Raw genomic sequence first — 15,401 nt, 5'->3', positions numbered from 1 at the left:
TGAACATAGTATTGCTAAGGGGCTTAACTACCTTCTCAATACTTCCTACCAATGCTATTCCTTCTTACTAATTTTGATACTCTCTCTTTCTCTCTCTCTCTCTCTCTCTCCCCCTCTCTCTCTCTACGGCTTAGTCACTCCTTCATAGTTATCACCCCACTAAACTTTCACTGAAGTCGGATAATGCCCACATTGAATTCTGTTGACTAATTGTGACGCTTCCTTAGAGCTTTGAGCATAAATACGATCGATTTGTTTGTTATATATTGTATTTGTTATTGCTTGATTGTAAAAAAATTCTCGCCTGTTACACTAGCCTAACCCCACGGTATCAGTGTGCCTCCGACTTAACTTCATACGAAGATAATTAAACAATATATTTGAATATAAGAAACCCAGGTGTGCCCACAACCTCGGCACACGTGCAAGATTTCAACATCATTTCGGACGAAGATGGCAAGCAACGGAAAGCGACCACCGCAGAGACCACCGCAGCGACGGCCACACCGTTTCCAATTCAAGGTTTCCAACCTTTCTTCAACTTCGTTTTATTAAATCATTCTTCTACTTAACATCAGTAGGGAATCACCTCTTTAGTATTAAGTTTAATTATAATGTAATAAATTATTATAACTAAATTGCTTTTTTTTTGGCATCTGCGGCTGCAACAATCGTAACTCGCCCGTAAACAAAATTTTTCTGTGACCTCCCTTTGTGTACCGCTTAAGTACTTGTTTTGATTTTACCACCCTGTTCTTTTTTAAATTATCACGTAATCCTAAGCTTAAGTCCTAAGCAAGTCATCTTTTAAAATACGCGACATGGTTTTAGATGATATCTTATTGATATATAATCTTTTGATAATGAAACTTTTTTCGATACAAAATAATTAATTAAATTTTACAATACTTTTATCAATGACTTTAACGTCACACTCGATAACAATATTTCAATGATTACAAATTCTAGCGTTAATATTTAATCAATAGTAATGTTAATAGTCGAACGATTCGAATAAAAATAATACCAGCGCTCTTTTTTTTTTCGGATTGCGTATTGCTGTTGGCCCTATCGGCCTTGAAAGCATCACCAGGTGGGGTGGCCGGGTATTGAGACCCAGCCGTGAAAGAAAAAGGGGAGCCCTTTAGGAAGGCTCGGGATGTCCGTTCGTCACAAGAGTGTCACCTAGCAAGATCGCACCGCGGCTTTGGACGAAGTCGGTGTGAAATGCCAGCACGAGCGTCGCACCGTATTTAAAGCGCCAGTCACTTTACCAAACCTAATCATATAAAGATAATAGGCGTATCGCCCTTTGTGCTGTAACTCGCTTTAGCGAACTATAACTGTAGCGAACTACAAATGGAAATATCTTTAAAGCATTTTCCAACCATATGATCATTTTTGCCCCGGCGACAAATGTACAGTCAGCACATCTACATCAGTCTTTCGCAGTCCACTACTGGACATAGGCCTCCACAAGTTCACGCCAAAAATGACGAATCAGAATCACGGGAAGAGAGGGGGTGGCTATATTCTTACTTACCGTAGCCACACAGTACACGCGTATTTACTTGACTATATTTTTCGTCTTCCTACGTTGTATTACTTGTCGATGTAATTGAAATCGGTTTTTTTCGTTTGCGAGCAAATACAATTAGTGTGAGACATTATACTACCTTTATTAGTGAGTATTATTTTATATGTCTCTTTATTGTCAATTTTGAGTTCACTCGTTTCAATTTCTTTTATTTTAATTATGACAATTACTTCATTTTATTTATACTCGTAGTTAGTTCTTCCTAAAACAGATGTGAAATTTTAGTCGAAGTATTTATCTTATCTATAATGTTTATTTGATCGTCCTATAATCGGATTGATTTCTATCAACATCATATCTTAGTGTAATGTCTGTCAATTACTAAAGCGTAACAGTAAACGGGGTAGATAATTTATAATAATTCCTTTCAGCTATTTCTCGACAAATGTGATTTGGTTCTCGTAATGGAGGATTACAAGTTTCTTTTTAAAGTAGTGCTAGTGGGTAACGCTGGGGTCGGTAAGACTTGTTTGGTGCGACGATTCACGCAAGATTTGTTCCCACCAGGCCAGGGTGCTACAATTGGTGTTGATTTCATGATCAAAACCGTAGAAGTCAACGGAGAGAAAGTGAAGCTGCAAATATAAAAACTATTGAATCTATCGAAACAATACTTATACTATAAGATGCAATGGTTTCGGAAAGAGTTTTACTGCATGATATGTTGGTGATTGCTTATCGTGTAAAAAATATGGATGGACGGAGATCGCTATATAGTAATAAAATAATGGAAAAATTCAAGACAGATTAACTCATTGTCACAGATATTTATGATAGATTTATCAGATAAATAAAATTGACATTACTGATAATAAGCTTACTAATGCTAATAAGTTGTAATGTGATAACTAATCAATAAATTGAAAACAGAAGTATTATAAAATATATGCTGACCGAAAATACTATCTTTATTATAAGGCTATATCTGTTCATTATATATATGAGTAAATTAATTTGAGTTATATTGTTTTTGTCATTTTGACATAAACGTTTTTAGAAGAAAAGAAAAAACGATTTTCTGGTCCAACATTACACTCTTCTATTTGATAATGTATCGGAAATAACTTTGAATTTTCACACTGTTTATTAATTTTCGATAAATAATGAATATCAAAAAAAAAAAACTCACTCATTTCGGCAACGGCGACTTATCTGAACAGGAATTTCATACTGCTTGAGAGCTCCGGTATTCTGCACTCTAATGCCCAATTCAATTAGATTTACGTGCCAAATTTTATGTAAAAGTACGCAACCTAATACAACTAAAACCCTATCTTCGAATCCTCATTTTGCAAATTAAAACTTTAAAAATAAATTATTAGTTTTGTAAAAATAAAGCTACCACCGATTCGGAATGTAGATTCTGCAGAGAAGAATCGGCAAGAAACTCCGCAGTTACTCTTTTGAAAAATAATATATAAACTGTGTTTTAGTACAAAATTAGTAACATGTTGCATAAAATACAGCGTCACTAAGTCCACACATTTTTATCAACGATGTAATCCTGCACCGAATAATACGCTTTAATAAAAACTTTAAATTTATGCTGAGACAATTCCAAAATTGTTCGTTCGATTTGATTATACATGCGAATACCATGACCCAGAAAGGAGAGAGCATTACTGCTCAAAACGCATGAGTGACGCGATTTTCATGGCGCTTACGATCTTTATCACGAAACCGAGATCATCGTCAATAAAACACATCGGAACTGCCTATCTTCCTACAACTTCATACAAGTTTCACTTTTGCTTTTGCGAATTGCACACATACACACTTTTTTTAATTATCTTCTATTGTAGTCGATCCAGCCAGTTTACAAGTCCATGTTCTCAGAACTCCGTCAGTTCCCAAGAATGCAAGTTGGTAAGTTCAGATTTTAATGGTTAATCGATTAAATCAGTAATTAAAAATCGTATTACAATTATTACTCTTTAGATTTATAAATACACCAGCTGATCCCGCAAACGTTGTTTTGCCATATGTTATACCCCCCTCTCCCCCTTCTAACTTAAGGTTATGAAAAAGAGATGTTGGCCGATTCTCAGACCTACCCGATATGCACATAAAATTTCATAAAAACCACTGTTTCGGAGGAGTAATGTTTCACTTATAGGTAGGTTAGGGTACAACTAGACTAGCCCGTTGGCGTAGTTGGTAGTGACCCTGCTTTCTGCTCCGAGAGTTGTGGGTTCGATTCCCACTCTGAGTCTGGGTGTAATATATCGGAAATATAGTTGTATTAGGTTGCGTACTTTTACATAAAATTTGGCACGTAAATCTAATTGAATTGGGCATTAGAGTGCAGAATACCGGAGCTCTCAAGCAGTATGACATTCCTGTTCAGATAAGTCGCCGTTGCCGAAATTAGTAAGTTTTTTTTTTGATATTCTTATTTATCGAAAATTAATAATCAGAGTGAAAATTCAAAATTATTTCCGATACATTATAGGGTTATCGGCTTGGATGTTTCTTTTTCGACATATTCCGGTCGAGTCAGATTTTATGGGCAGAAGTTTGACATGCGACTGCTAATTGTAATGCAAAAAGATGCAAGCACCGTTAGCGCTACAATAGCATAAGCGTTGTTTAGCTAAATCGTTTTTTTTTTCGTCGCTTCTTTAATGAAATTAATTTTTATATTCATTTAAAATTTTAATGAAAATAATTTTATTAAATAAATATTATTAGGACGACATTTTTTTTTTATATGTCACTAGGTCGGCAAACAAGCTTACGGCTCACCTGATGGTAAGCGATTACCGTAGCCTATAGACACCTGCAACACCAGAAGCATCGCAAGCGCGTTGCCGACCCAATCCCCAATCCCCCCAGGAGCTCTGGTCACCTTACTCACCAACAGGAACACAATACTGCTTGAAAACAGTATTATTTTGCTGTGATCTTCTGTAAGGTCGAGGTACTACCCCAGTCGGGCTGCTCCGTATTTTGAGCAGGAAATTCCTGCTGAAACAAACATTGAATAAAAGATTGATAAGTAGTATAGTTTAATTTTTATATTTTGATTGCGATAAACATATATATACAGTACGGAAATCTATTGAGTAGTCAGCACTGGAAATGTTTAAATCAAGAAAGCGCTTACAATTAGTGCATGAGATACTTTCACGCGATTATAGCTTACCTCCGTACCGGGGAAAGTGCGAAAGCCGTGATTCCCCGTCATAAGACACATTTTTTTTTAAAATTATAACGGTAATGTTTCTGCACATTCAGCAATTTGATTGTCTTGCAAACTAATAATCTTTTAAATTTAGTTATTTATTACGAAATTTTTATTTGCCCGATGCGGGTTCCTCGTGAAATTGTTGTTTACTTGACGCAAATGACGTCTGTATCTCTACCTATATATACTCAAAATATTTTTAATAAACTTAGTGTTAGATCGACTTTCATTGGATTTGGTTTCCCTCATGATCTTCCCTCATAAGCCATCTTTCACTCAACCATAGACCGTACCTGTACCATACAATAATAAACGTTACGAATGAACGTATGGTCCTCATAATATCCGTAGCTTATGGATGCCAACAACATTAGAAGCATTGCCAACGCATCGCGGACTCAATCCCCGACTCAGACGAGGAGCTTTCTCTCAAAGTAGCCATTGTTCACCACAGGAACACAACACTAATTAAGATCAATGTACTTTGTTTTTTTTTTTTTGTTATTTAAAATGTGTATTTTGATAGGCCACTGATAATTTTGTCGTGTATATTGACTGATTTTTTTTTTTGAGTTACCCTACCACCAACTAGGTAGGTACAGGGAATTGGCCTCATCAGGCATTTCTTGTAATATAAATATTTAAGAAATTAAATAAATAGCGTAATAATAATTTTTGTACCGCAGTGTAAACACGAGAAAGAATAACAAAATTCTAATTCCAAGTTTAAAAAGCTTTAAAAGCTTATTATTCGGTGCAACTGTGAGACTGGTACTGTATGACTACGGCAGTCTAGAATTTAGCCATCCCTCTCGGCGGTAGCTTTACTTTTAAAAATATTAATCATTAAAATTGTAATTTGTACAATGACGATTCGAAAGTGCTTTTGAAGCCTCTTTGAATAAAGTTATTTTTGATTTTCTAGCAACGAAACTAAAATTATCTACTACTCTATCATCCGAGCTACTCGACGACAAGCTACTGGAAGAAGAGCTACTTGAAAATTTTCTTATTCGACTCCCCAGTGACAATAATTATGGAAACGAATTCAAACCAAGTTCGTCGTTTTCTGACTTCTGGTGGTAACACAAGGTTTTATTGCCTTTACAAGTAATTATTTAGTTAAATACGCACTTGATGCGTACATGTCACATAGACTGTAATAACTCTAAAGTTATGAAATAAAATAGTATTTAATAATTTTTCTAATTACCACGCTACAGATTCGATTGACTTGTTACAAATTCTATAATAATTGACAATTCAATTAATGTAATAGTGGGGTTGCTGGCCGACAGTCGAGGGACTTCGGTCGGCCGGACAAAATGACCCCACACGTCTGAAGGGTGGCCCTGTTGTGAGCGACGGTGCTGACCTTTGTGCCGGGACCTGGATGTTTCGTTTCGTCCAGGCCCATCGCCGCATCGAGGCGAGGTGGCAAACGCTAGCGCGACCCCATCTCACTCCACCTAGGCGGATGACTGCTTACACGTGGTGGTTTTTGGTCAGTAAGAGTCTGACATAACCTCTCCGGTGCCCCCGCGCTGATTGGACCAATGAGTATTTTAGAAATTATATATATCGAAATATAATATAGCCTAATTTTTGAAGTTGGATCGATCGGTTAAGTAGTAGTAGTCTATCGCGGACAAACAGCACGAAGCGTAATTTATATATATATATATATATATATATATATATATATATATATATATATATATATATGTATATGTATGTGAATGTATAAATATGTCGATCAGTATATCCATCTGTCTTAAGGTATTTAACAATTGATAAATGTAATAACTGATAAAATAAATTTGCTATAAATACATATCACGAGGCTATTTTTATTGTAATCGTGTCTTCTTAGCAATCGAAGCAGCGATGTTGGCTTGGACTTTGACGTTGGCGCTGTTTGCTGGTATTTTAATTTTAACATTTTTATTTTTCTGCGCTTTTATTAAATTACCCAAATACCAACCATTTCTTCGATCTTAAGAGTCTATTGAGATTGTTACCTCAACCGCGTCGATCAACTTCCTTCGCTTCAGCCTGTAATATCCCACTACTGGGCATAGGTCTCTTTCCCCATGTAGGAGAAGGATCAGAGCCTAATCCACCACGCTGCTCCAATGCGGGTTGGCGGATATATTCCCTACTATGAGTAACGATCGCTATCAGGTGTACATGATAACAATCGGGACCGACGGCTTAACGTGCTCTCCGAGGCACGGTGGGGAGACCCACAAGGACTGCGCAACCGCCATCTTCCTTATCTTTCATCAACCTATCAAATCGTCCGTGATTATTACAACACGAACACGAACAATTGGGTTAAGTAGTATACTGGCGGTCGTCAGTGTAATATTTAATCTAACAAATACTTTTTCAGTAATATCTAATAATGCGTATTTGCTTGACTATTTTTTCGTCGACCTACGTTGTTTTGTACCACATAACTTTTCACGGGGTATACCGATTTTGATGACTTTTGTTTAAATCGAAAGCCGATCTTCGCTTTGTAGTCCTATTTAAATTTGATCTTGATATAATGACTATTTTTTTCATTGATCTTCGATAACGCGGAATTACTTGACTTTTTGATTCTTGATTAATGTTTGATTATTTAGACTGTATTACAAATAATTTCATTTGTTTCCTTAATTTAAGGGGGCAAAATGTGAGGGTAGTTAACGAATAAAATGTAAGGATGTGTTAATGTAGGATAAGAAATCAGTCCATTACAGCAAGCACATTGTTGATCTTACCTTAATTCATCTTACCCTAACTTGTGAAAGGCCTCAAAAGCTCACACCACTTGCCACTTGAACGAAACACTACTTGAGATTAGTGCTATTCAGCTGTGATCTTTGGTAAAATTATGGTACAACCCCAGATGGATTGCTCCAGATTTTGGGAAATATACTGCGTTGCTGTGTAAAATAAACAATGCAGGCTAGATCCCCGACTGTTGAGTTGCTCAGAGTTAATGGGTATGGTTTCCGAGTACACTCCATTGACAGCAACCTCGATGTTACACCAAGAAAACTGGACTGGACAAGAAAACTGGAAAACATCAAGAAAACTGGTTACCTAAGTGCCTAATTTCTCGGTTAGAGCGTAAGATGGTAACTTCGGAAAAAGAGCATTGTGTCAGACCCGATAAAAGGGCTTACCAATATCTAAGCTTATCGTCAAGGCTCTTTCTCCATCTAGGGAAAGGATCGAAGGCATAATCCACAAAAATGGAATCCCTAAAAATTGCAAATATTCGTTACATCACTAGTGCGTTTAGGTGGGTCCAAATATGTGTGTGTGTGCTTCTATTATTCCTCAACAAAAGTGGTGAATTAAGTTGTTTGGGGAAAGTGGCATTTGACAAGCTGTGGGATATACGTGCTAAGTCACCATCCATCATCAGTCGATTTTAAATTCACAGGAGCAACAGCTTCATCATCCCGTATTGTCGGCGGTGAGACCACCACCATCGAGAACTTTCCGAGCATCGTGCAAATTGATGCCCGGAACTCCGTTACCGAATCATGGCACCAAGATTGCGGAGGCGTGATCATTACGTCCAGGCATATTCTTACATCTGCTTCTTGTTTATCTAGAGGGTAATTATATTTTTAACATTTAAATCGACATTTTGGAGATTTAAACAAATTTGGGGTCAGCTAAGTTTCATAAATATTAATGTAATTGTTTTTATTTAAAAATCTAACTTTATTTTCATTTCATTGTATACATTTGTATTGCGTTTAATTTGTATTTCCCGTAAATTGTATTATGTAGAATTTTACATAGGTCATAAGCTACCTGAAATAAAAATTTAGTAATAATAAGTAAAAAAAAAAACTGGTAGTGTGTGTTGTGTATCAAACTTAATAAAGTCATAAGACCAAGAGTTGAACGGTTATAGGCTTATGCTTAGAAGTTACTAGATTTCTTCTCGTATATTTCGAAGTTTTACTTTTGATAATGTCAGAGATACATTTTAGTGGCCAAGAAACAAAAGCATGATTGTTTGCAGTTGAGAATGTCTATTTGTTTAAATAAAATCATATTTCATTGATACACTAAAATTCAATTCAAAGAAAACTCTTGTTCCTCAGATATCGCGACACTAGACTTCAACGCTTCAGGGTTGGTGCAACGCAACGTGGCGTTGGTGGCGCTATGCATTACCTCGATAGGGTTATCATTAATCCAGGCAATTTGGAAAACAGTTACGTCGATAATATAGCTATCGCTAGGTTGGCTACTGCGCTAACTTTTACTCCTGCTGTCCAACGCACCGCTATTCCACCACAGGGAGCAGTAATTCCAGATGGTCTTCCCGTTACACAAGCTGGTTGGGGCCAAACTCAGGTAAGGCTATATTACAATTTTTCAGATATAAATCTATTCAACTTATGCTCACAATAATTGTGAGTTAAACAATAACAAATTTAAATTTAGATAACATGGTACACTAATAGAAAATCAAAAGTTACTCTCACTTTTTTTTTCTTTTTGTACGTATGCACATATATTTCTATATGTTTGATAATGGTTTTTGTAATCGATTTATTTTTTATAGTTTATGGGTGAAACTTCCGATGTCCTACGTTATGTCAACGTCCAAACAGTGAACCGACAGGTCTGCATTGAACGTTACAGAGAAGCATTAGACTGGCCTCCTTTAGGTCAAGAAATAGTCTGCGCTGGTCTTCTCAATGTTAATGGAAGAGGAGCCTGTTTTGGTGACTACGGTGGTCCATTATATTACGGAAATGTGACAATTGGAGTAATATATGGAAGTGAAGATTGTGGAAACAGTAATTTCCCAAGTCTAAACACTAATGTCGCAATGTTTTCAGACTGGATCGTCGCTACGGCTGTTTAAACGCTATATTTTATTTATTAAAACTTTATTGAACACAAAAACAATACAACTTAGAACCATTAACAGAACAAATAAGTATGCAAAGATGGCTTTATCGCTTATAGCGATCTCTGCCGAGCAACCATTAATGATACTAATTTAAGAAAAAGTGCCGAGTAATTTAATACAGATAAACAAATCAACTTAAAATACTAAATATAGTTATATAATATTCATATATCACACGATAAATACAAATATACACATAGAAACAATATACCAATAGATAACTCATTTAAGACAATGTAAGAGATATGTAGTACTTCTGCAAATGATTCTTGAAAATATTTATTGACTCTGTTTGACGAATATTACTGGGCACGGAATTCCAAAGTCATATATTTAAGTCTTTATCAGTAAATAATCGTTGCAAAAACTGTGAAATAGGCAAACAAATTAGAGCGGACATATGACGCAGTTTATTTTGTAAATAACAATAAAGAAATTGTGTTGACTTGCTTTTTTATTATTTACGTCTCTAAATATTGAAGTTTATACATCAGCTTTAGCTACACCTTTGTTTCCTAATTGATATTCCTTTCTTTAGTCGTATAATACATGAATCCTAATCTAATCCTATAATAATTGACAACTCGATTTTATCACTAAATGTTTTTTATACTAAACAAATTCTATTCAACAATTCTGTACCAAAATATATTTCAAAAAAAATTTAACTGGAGCAAAAGTAGTGTCGTAAGTAGAACTATTGTTTTAAATCATGCTTGTGTAAAACTAGAAATAATAAAATGTCATGTTTAGGTTTTAAGCAACAATAATGTATTAAATCAAATTAAAACTATAAATTTTAGTCAGCTAATCTAGTAATAACGTCTCAACTCGAAATACTGCGCGAAGGGGCTCTTTCTTCCTTGATCACTGTTGATCGCAACTTAAGATGACTCATCCTTAATTCATTTTTTTGCAATATTCAAACGACGGTTTTAATGACTTGTGGGGCTTGAATTTTAAGTTTGAGTATAGTGTTGTCATATTCGACAAATTTGAGTCACAACACTTGTATTAATAGCGAGATATATAGCATTTTTGATGACAATGGTTTTGGTGGGATAAAATTTTAAACAAACAAGACAGATCATCTGAATTAAAATGATTAATTTGATCACCATCATTCTCTTACTCTTCAACACCTTCAAGAAATACTACGCGAATGAGGCAACAAGCGTACGAACGAGCTCTCAAACGCTCTTAGCTCTGAGCTCTTAAACGAGCCGTTTCAATAATCCAATTAGTGAAAGAAGTTACTGATGTACTAACAAGAAGTGATTGGGTGCCGTTGCCGACATAATTCCTATTACACTCAGACATAATTCCAATAAGGACACGTTTATAGAATACTGGACCTCCAACTTGATAAGGGCACGAGTGTCCGCCAGCTACTAATACTCTCGAGCAGATCATGTTTTCGGTCACATCGAATCCAGATTTCTCTAACTGCTGGGCACAAACTTTATTGTTGATAGTTTGGACTGTCAAGTTACGAAGTGTTTTCTAAAACAAAACGTTAAGAAGACTTCCATTACAAAATAAACAGATAAAGAAAATAAAGTAAGAAATTAAAAAAAAAAACAACTTATTTTTAGTGGGAACCGTTGGGTGTGAGGGGTTTATTTATTTATTTTTTCATTCTGGCCATAATATCATAAAGACTTACGTCAATTTTTCGCCATCCGATCAAATCGATCGGCAAATTGTCGGGAATGTTTGCACCATATTTCACGACGGTGGCCTGCTGAACCCATTTCGAAGATGTCAGTGGTTTAGTTAATTTAACCATGCTGATGTCATTATGTTTTGTCCTGTTACAGTAGTCAGGATGATTGACAATTTTTTCAATATAGATTATCTTACCAAATCTGTTAAGTTTTTCGGCTGCCGCTCTTATTCTTATATGATCTTCAATCAGTTTCCTAACAAAAAAAATTGCAGTGGTGTCACTTCAACGATGAATAGAAATTATGCAGGTAGGGTATGACCATGGAAAAATAACTTGCCCAAAATTTGGAACAGAGCAACTGGGGAAGTACCTCAACATAACAGAAGAACAGCTATAAGTAATGTTACTCTTAAATAGCGTTGTGTGCCTTTGGTAAGAAAGGTATTCAGAGTTCTTGGCGAAAGTAACCCCTTACGTTAGGGTTGGCGATACACTTGCATGCTTCTGGTATTGCTGGCGTCCATAAGCTACGGTATCTGCTTACTATTAGGCGGACCGTACACTTGTTTGCACCCTTGGTAGTGTATAAAAGACTGATAACAGAGGATCACTGATTTTAGTTGAAAGAAAACTCGTACGTTGTTTCTGTATTGCATTTATAAAAAAGAAGCAATTATTAATTTTACTCAAGAGTAATAACGAAAAAAGCAAAGAAGGCGAAACAAAAGATTAAGTGATTTTAATATATACCAATTACAGCGGCTACATATAACGTTTCAGATAAATTTGTCGCGTAACGGTTAACAAATCCAGCCCTGCGGTCACTACCATGTCTGCCTAGCGTGGTGACTATAGGCAAAACACATGAGTACGCGCTATAATGTCTGGCGGGAACCTGGAGGCCTATGTCCAGCAGGGGAATGCGGTTGGCTGAAGTGGTAACGGTAAACCATGAGTTGAAATTATTTATCTGATATGTTTTGTCTGTTTCACTATTAGACAAGCTGCAATAATATCTGATAGTAACCTACGACGAAATTGACCCCAAGTCTGAATAGTATTCAGCAGCGATTACCCCACCTTGCTCCACTGCGGCCCATGTTACCAAAATAATATTTTTTTTTGGATTATTGTGTAAATTCATAAATCTTACGGTTCACTAAAACACCGTGCTGCTGATAATACAAATCTTGCAGTTAAAATACTGGCACTGCAGAAAGTCAACCATTCTCGATTCTCATTGACAATTTCCACTTGGACGATATAGGGGTGTAAATCAAGGGTTGTAACAGTACCGTCTCGATTGATGGATGAGACGGCTGCAGTACCTGAAAAATACAATATAGGTTAGGTAACTTGCTAGCTTGTTTATAAGATATGTGTGTTTTAAAAAGGTTAAAAAAAGTCTCAAAGATCATATCGCTCGAATTGCCCGACAAAATAGTTTTAAATAAATCTAATGTGAAAACATGTACCAATATTTTATATATTATACATTAATTAAAAAAAGATGCAGGGTCTATCGCTTTATCGGCGGACAGGTCTTTTTAATGAAAACTTTTTCGTGTATTAAAAATCAACTTTAATCATTTGACAATAATGCCTAAAATCTAATCGTCTATTTTCTATTTTGAATTATGAATTGTTTTTTATTTGCTTTCCATAAGTTCACAAAGCGTGCAAAGACACACTTGAGACTAAACTAAAAAACGCCATAAGTCAAAATCATCTCAGTTCTAAATCAAGATATAATTTTTAATGCACAGGAAAGATTAAAACACAAAATAAGGTCTTTCAAACACATTAATAGTCTTATCAAATTTATAGAAAAATTTTGCTTTAATAAAAATTAAACAACCGCTCTTGTATATATAGGCGAGAGTAGTCTCCTAAAAAACCGACGGTTTATGAGTTCGATTCCCTTCCATCGGGTGGATAATTGTACTTGTACAAATATTTCTTCCCGGTTTGGATGTCTTTCCTTGTGGGTCTCCCCACTGTGCCTCGGAGAGCACGTTAACCCATCTGTCCTGGTTGTTATCACAGATACCTGATAGCAAACATTACTCATACTAGGGAACATATCCGCCAACCCGCAATGGAGCAGCGTGATGGATTAAGCTTCGATCCTTCACCTACATGGAGAAAGAATCCTATTCCCAGCAGTGGGATGCTTAGGCTGAATCGTTTGCAACAATAATTCAATGGTAATCTCATCTAACATCACTCTCGGTACACTAAATAAACATATAAATAAAATAGTGTTTTGTATGAATCTTTTGTAATCTAAATTGCCAATTCGTCAGTGAAATCATTATCTCGGGCCATCTGACGATAACGTCAAATGATGATACACAATGGGCGTAGCTAGGTAGGAGGGAAATTAGGTAGGGGGTACCCAATATATTATACATTATATATTTTGACTAGCCCGTTGGCGCAGTTTGTAGTGCTTTCTGCTCTGGGGTTGTTGGTTCGATTCCCACCCCGAGCCTTGGTGTAACATATATATTTATTTATGTGATTATCCAAAAAAATATATGTAGCTATACCAGTCGGCTGTTACCTATAACACAAGCATTAAGTTGCTTACTTCAGAAACAGACGGCCGTGTGTGTATGTTGTAAATATTTATTTTTATTTTTATTTATAATAACCACTCAAGAAAAATTGAGACATAGCTTAAGTATTTAGTTATATGATAATAATATTTTTCATTCCGTAATAAAGAAGAACAAAAATTCTTAATAATGATATACCAATACAGCATCACTAGAAGAACGATCTCTTTAGGAAAGACCATAATAGATTAGGAAGTTCACAAAGAATTTATTTTAGAATTTGAAGTTATAATAATGTCTATACTACGAGGAAATACTTGTTTTACTGTATTTTGTTTTGTAATGGGATCTTATTTGTTTGTAATAGATCATTTCAAAACCTACTTGAGTGATTAAAAAAAAAGTGCGTGCGTACAAAATACACGTGTCAGAAGTGAAACTTCTTTGACAAACTCATTTTAAGTCTCGTTTATATTTATACAAATCTAAAGCTTTAGATTTTCGTTCCATCGACAAAAACGTTGCCGTTTCATCAAAACGTTGCCGTTACAACCGTAAAAATATTACCCTCATGCGCCTAAAGAAATTTTACTTCAAAAATATTCAACTAGGATAATGCTAGATTGTCTTGTTAATATTATTATTGTCTGACTGTAATATTCGTAGATTATATTTATTTATTTGATTATATTAACGGAAGGAAAGGCACCAGCCAAAATTATTTCAGAATATATCAGTTCATTTTACATTCGAAAACCGCTTGACGTGCATTTATAAAATTTGTTGAGTTTATACTTAGTAAACGTCTGCTAAAAATGAGTGTAACGACAAGCCCGAATTAAGGTGTTCTAAGGGCTCTCGCAAGCTTGTATGAAAGTTATAAATTTTTGTACTAAAAGCTTAAAATTTGGCAGGGTTGACAGTTAGAAGACATCTTAAGAACGAATTTTGCCACAGAGCAGGATTAAAAATGTCTAAGTGATCTGGAAAGATTTTATAATTACACTTAATTTTTTGCACTTTAAACTTGACATTTTACACGAAGGTAGTTTATAATTTGTATTGCTGTTTGTGTGTTTTATTGAATTTTGCAATAAACCATATTAAAATGTTCCTAGGGCGAGGCTTGCGAAAAGTTTGAATGAAGGTCCTTCATTTTTCGTGCTACAAGTGCTACAACTTTTTAGTTAGTAGATGTCCACAAAATGGATTCGAAAGAATGGATTTCGAAAAATTGTACGTTTAGAGAAAAGAAATAGGTGTTTAAAGTTTGTATGACAAGTATGTCAATTTATTTATCTAGGTAATTCTACTAACTATACTTGTTATTACGATAAAATTCTCAATAATCTGTATGAGTAAATGATATCTAAAATAACGGTAACATACAACTAATATTTAAAAAAATTGTTACATATTTACCACAGAAAAGAAAAATTCCAATAATC

General features: G+C 35.2%; 2 protein-coding genes across 2 annotated transcripts; one reads left to right on the top strand and one right to left on the bottom strand.

Annotated features, from left to right (window-relative positions):
- Positions 1-7,736: 7,736 nt before the first annotated feature.
- Positions 7,737-9,675, top strand: LOC123663964 (trypsin, alkaline B-like). The gene is made up of 4 exons (XM_045598601.1): positions 7,737-7,875; positions 8,227-8,404; positions 8,903-9,158; positions 9,370-9,675. Exons 1-4 carry the CDS (start codon positions 7,737-7,739, stop codon positions 9,673-9,675), a joined length of 879 nt encoding a protein of 292 aa, XP_045454557.1.
- Positions 9,676-10,923: 1,248 nt separating this feature from the next.
- LOC123663963 (transmembrane protease serine 4-like) lies at positions 10,924-11,512 on the bottom strand. Its single transcript, XM_045598600.1, has 2 exons — positions 11,390-11,512; positions 10,924-11,226 (listed from the first exon to the last, which is right to left on the bottom strand). The coding sequence occupies exons 1-2, from the start codon at positions 11,510-11,512 to the stop codon at positions 10,924-10,926; spliced, it is 426 nt and encodes a 141-aa protein (XP_045454556.1).
- Positions 11,513-15,401: the final 3,889 nt, after the last annotated feature.

The sequence above is a fragment of the Melitaea cinxia genome, chromosome 21 (assembly GCF_905220565.1).
Source record: "Melitaea cinxia chromosome 21, ilMelCinx1.1, whole genome shotgun sequence".
NCBI lineage: Eukaryota > Metazoa > Arthropoda > Insecta > Lepidoptera > Nymphalidae > Melitaea > Melitaea cinxia.
This window is presented reverse-complemented; position numbering and strand designations above follow the sequence as displayed.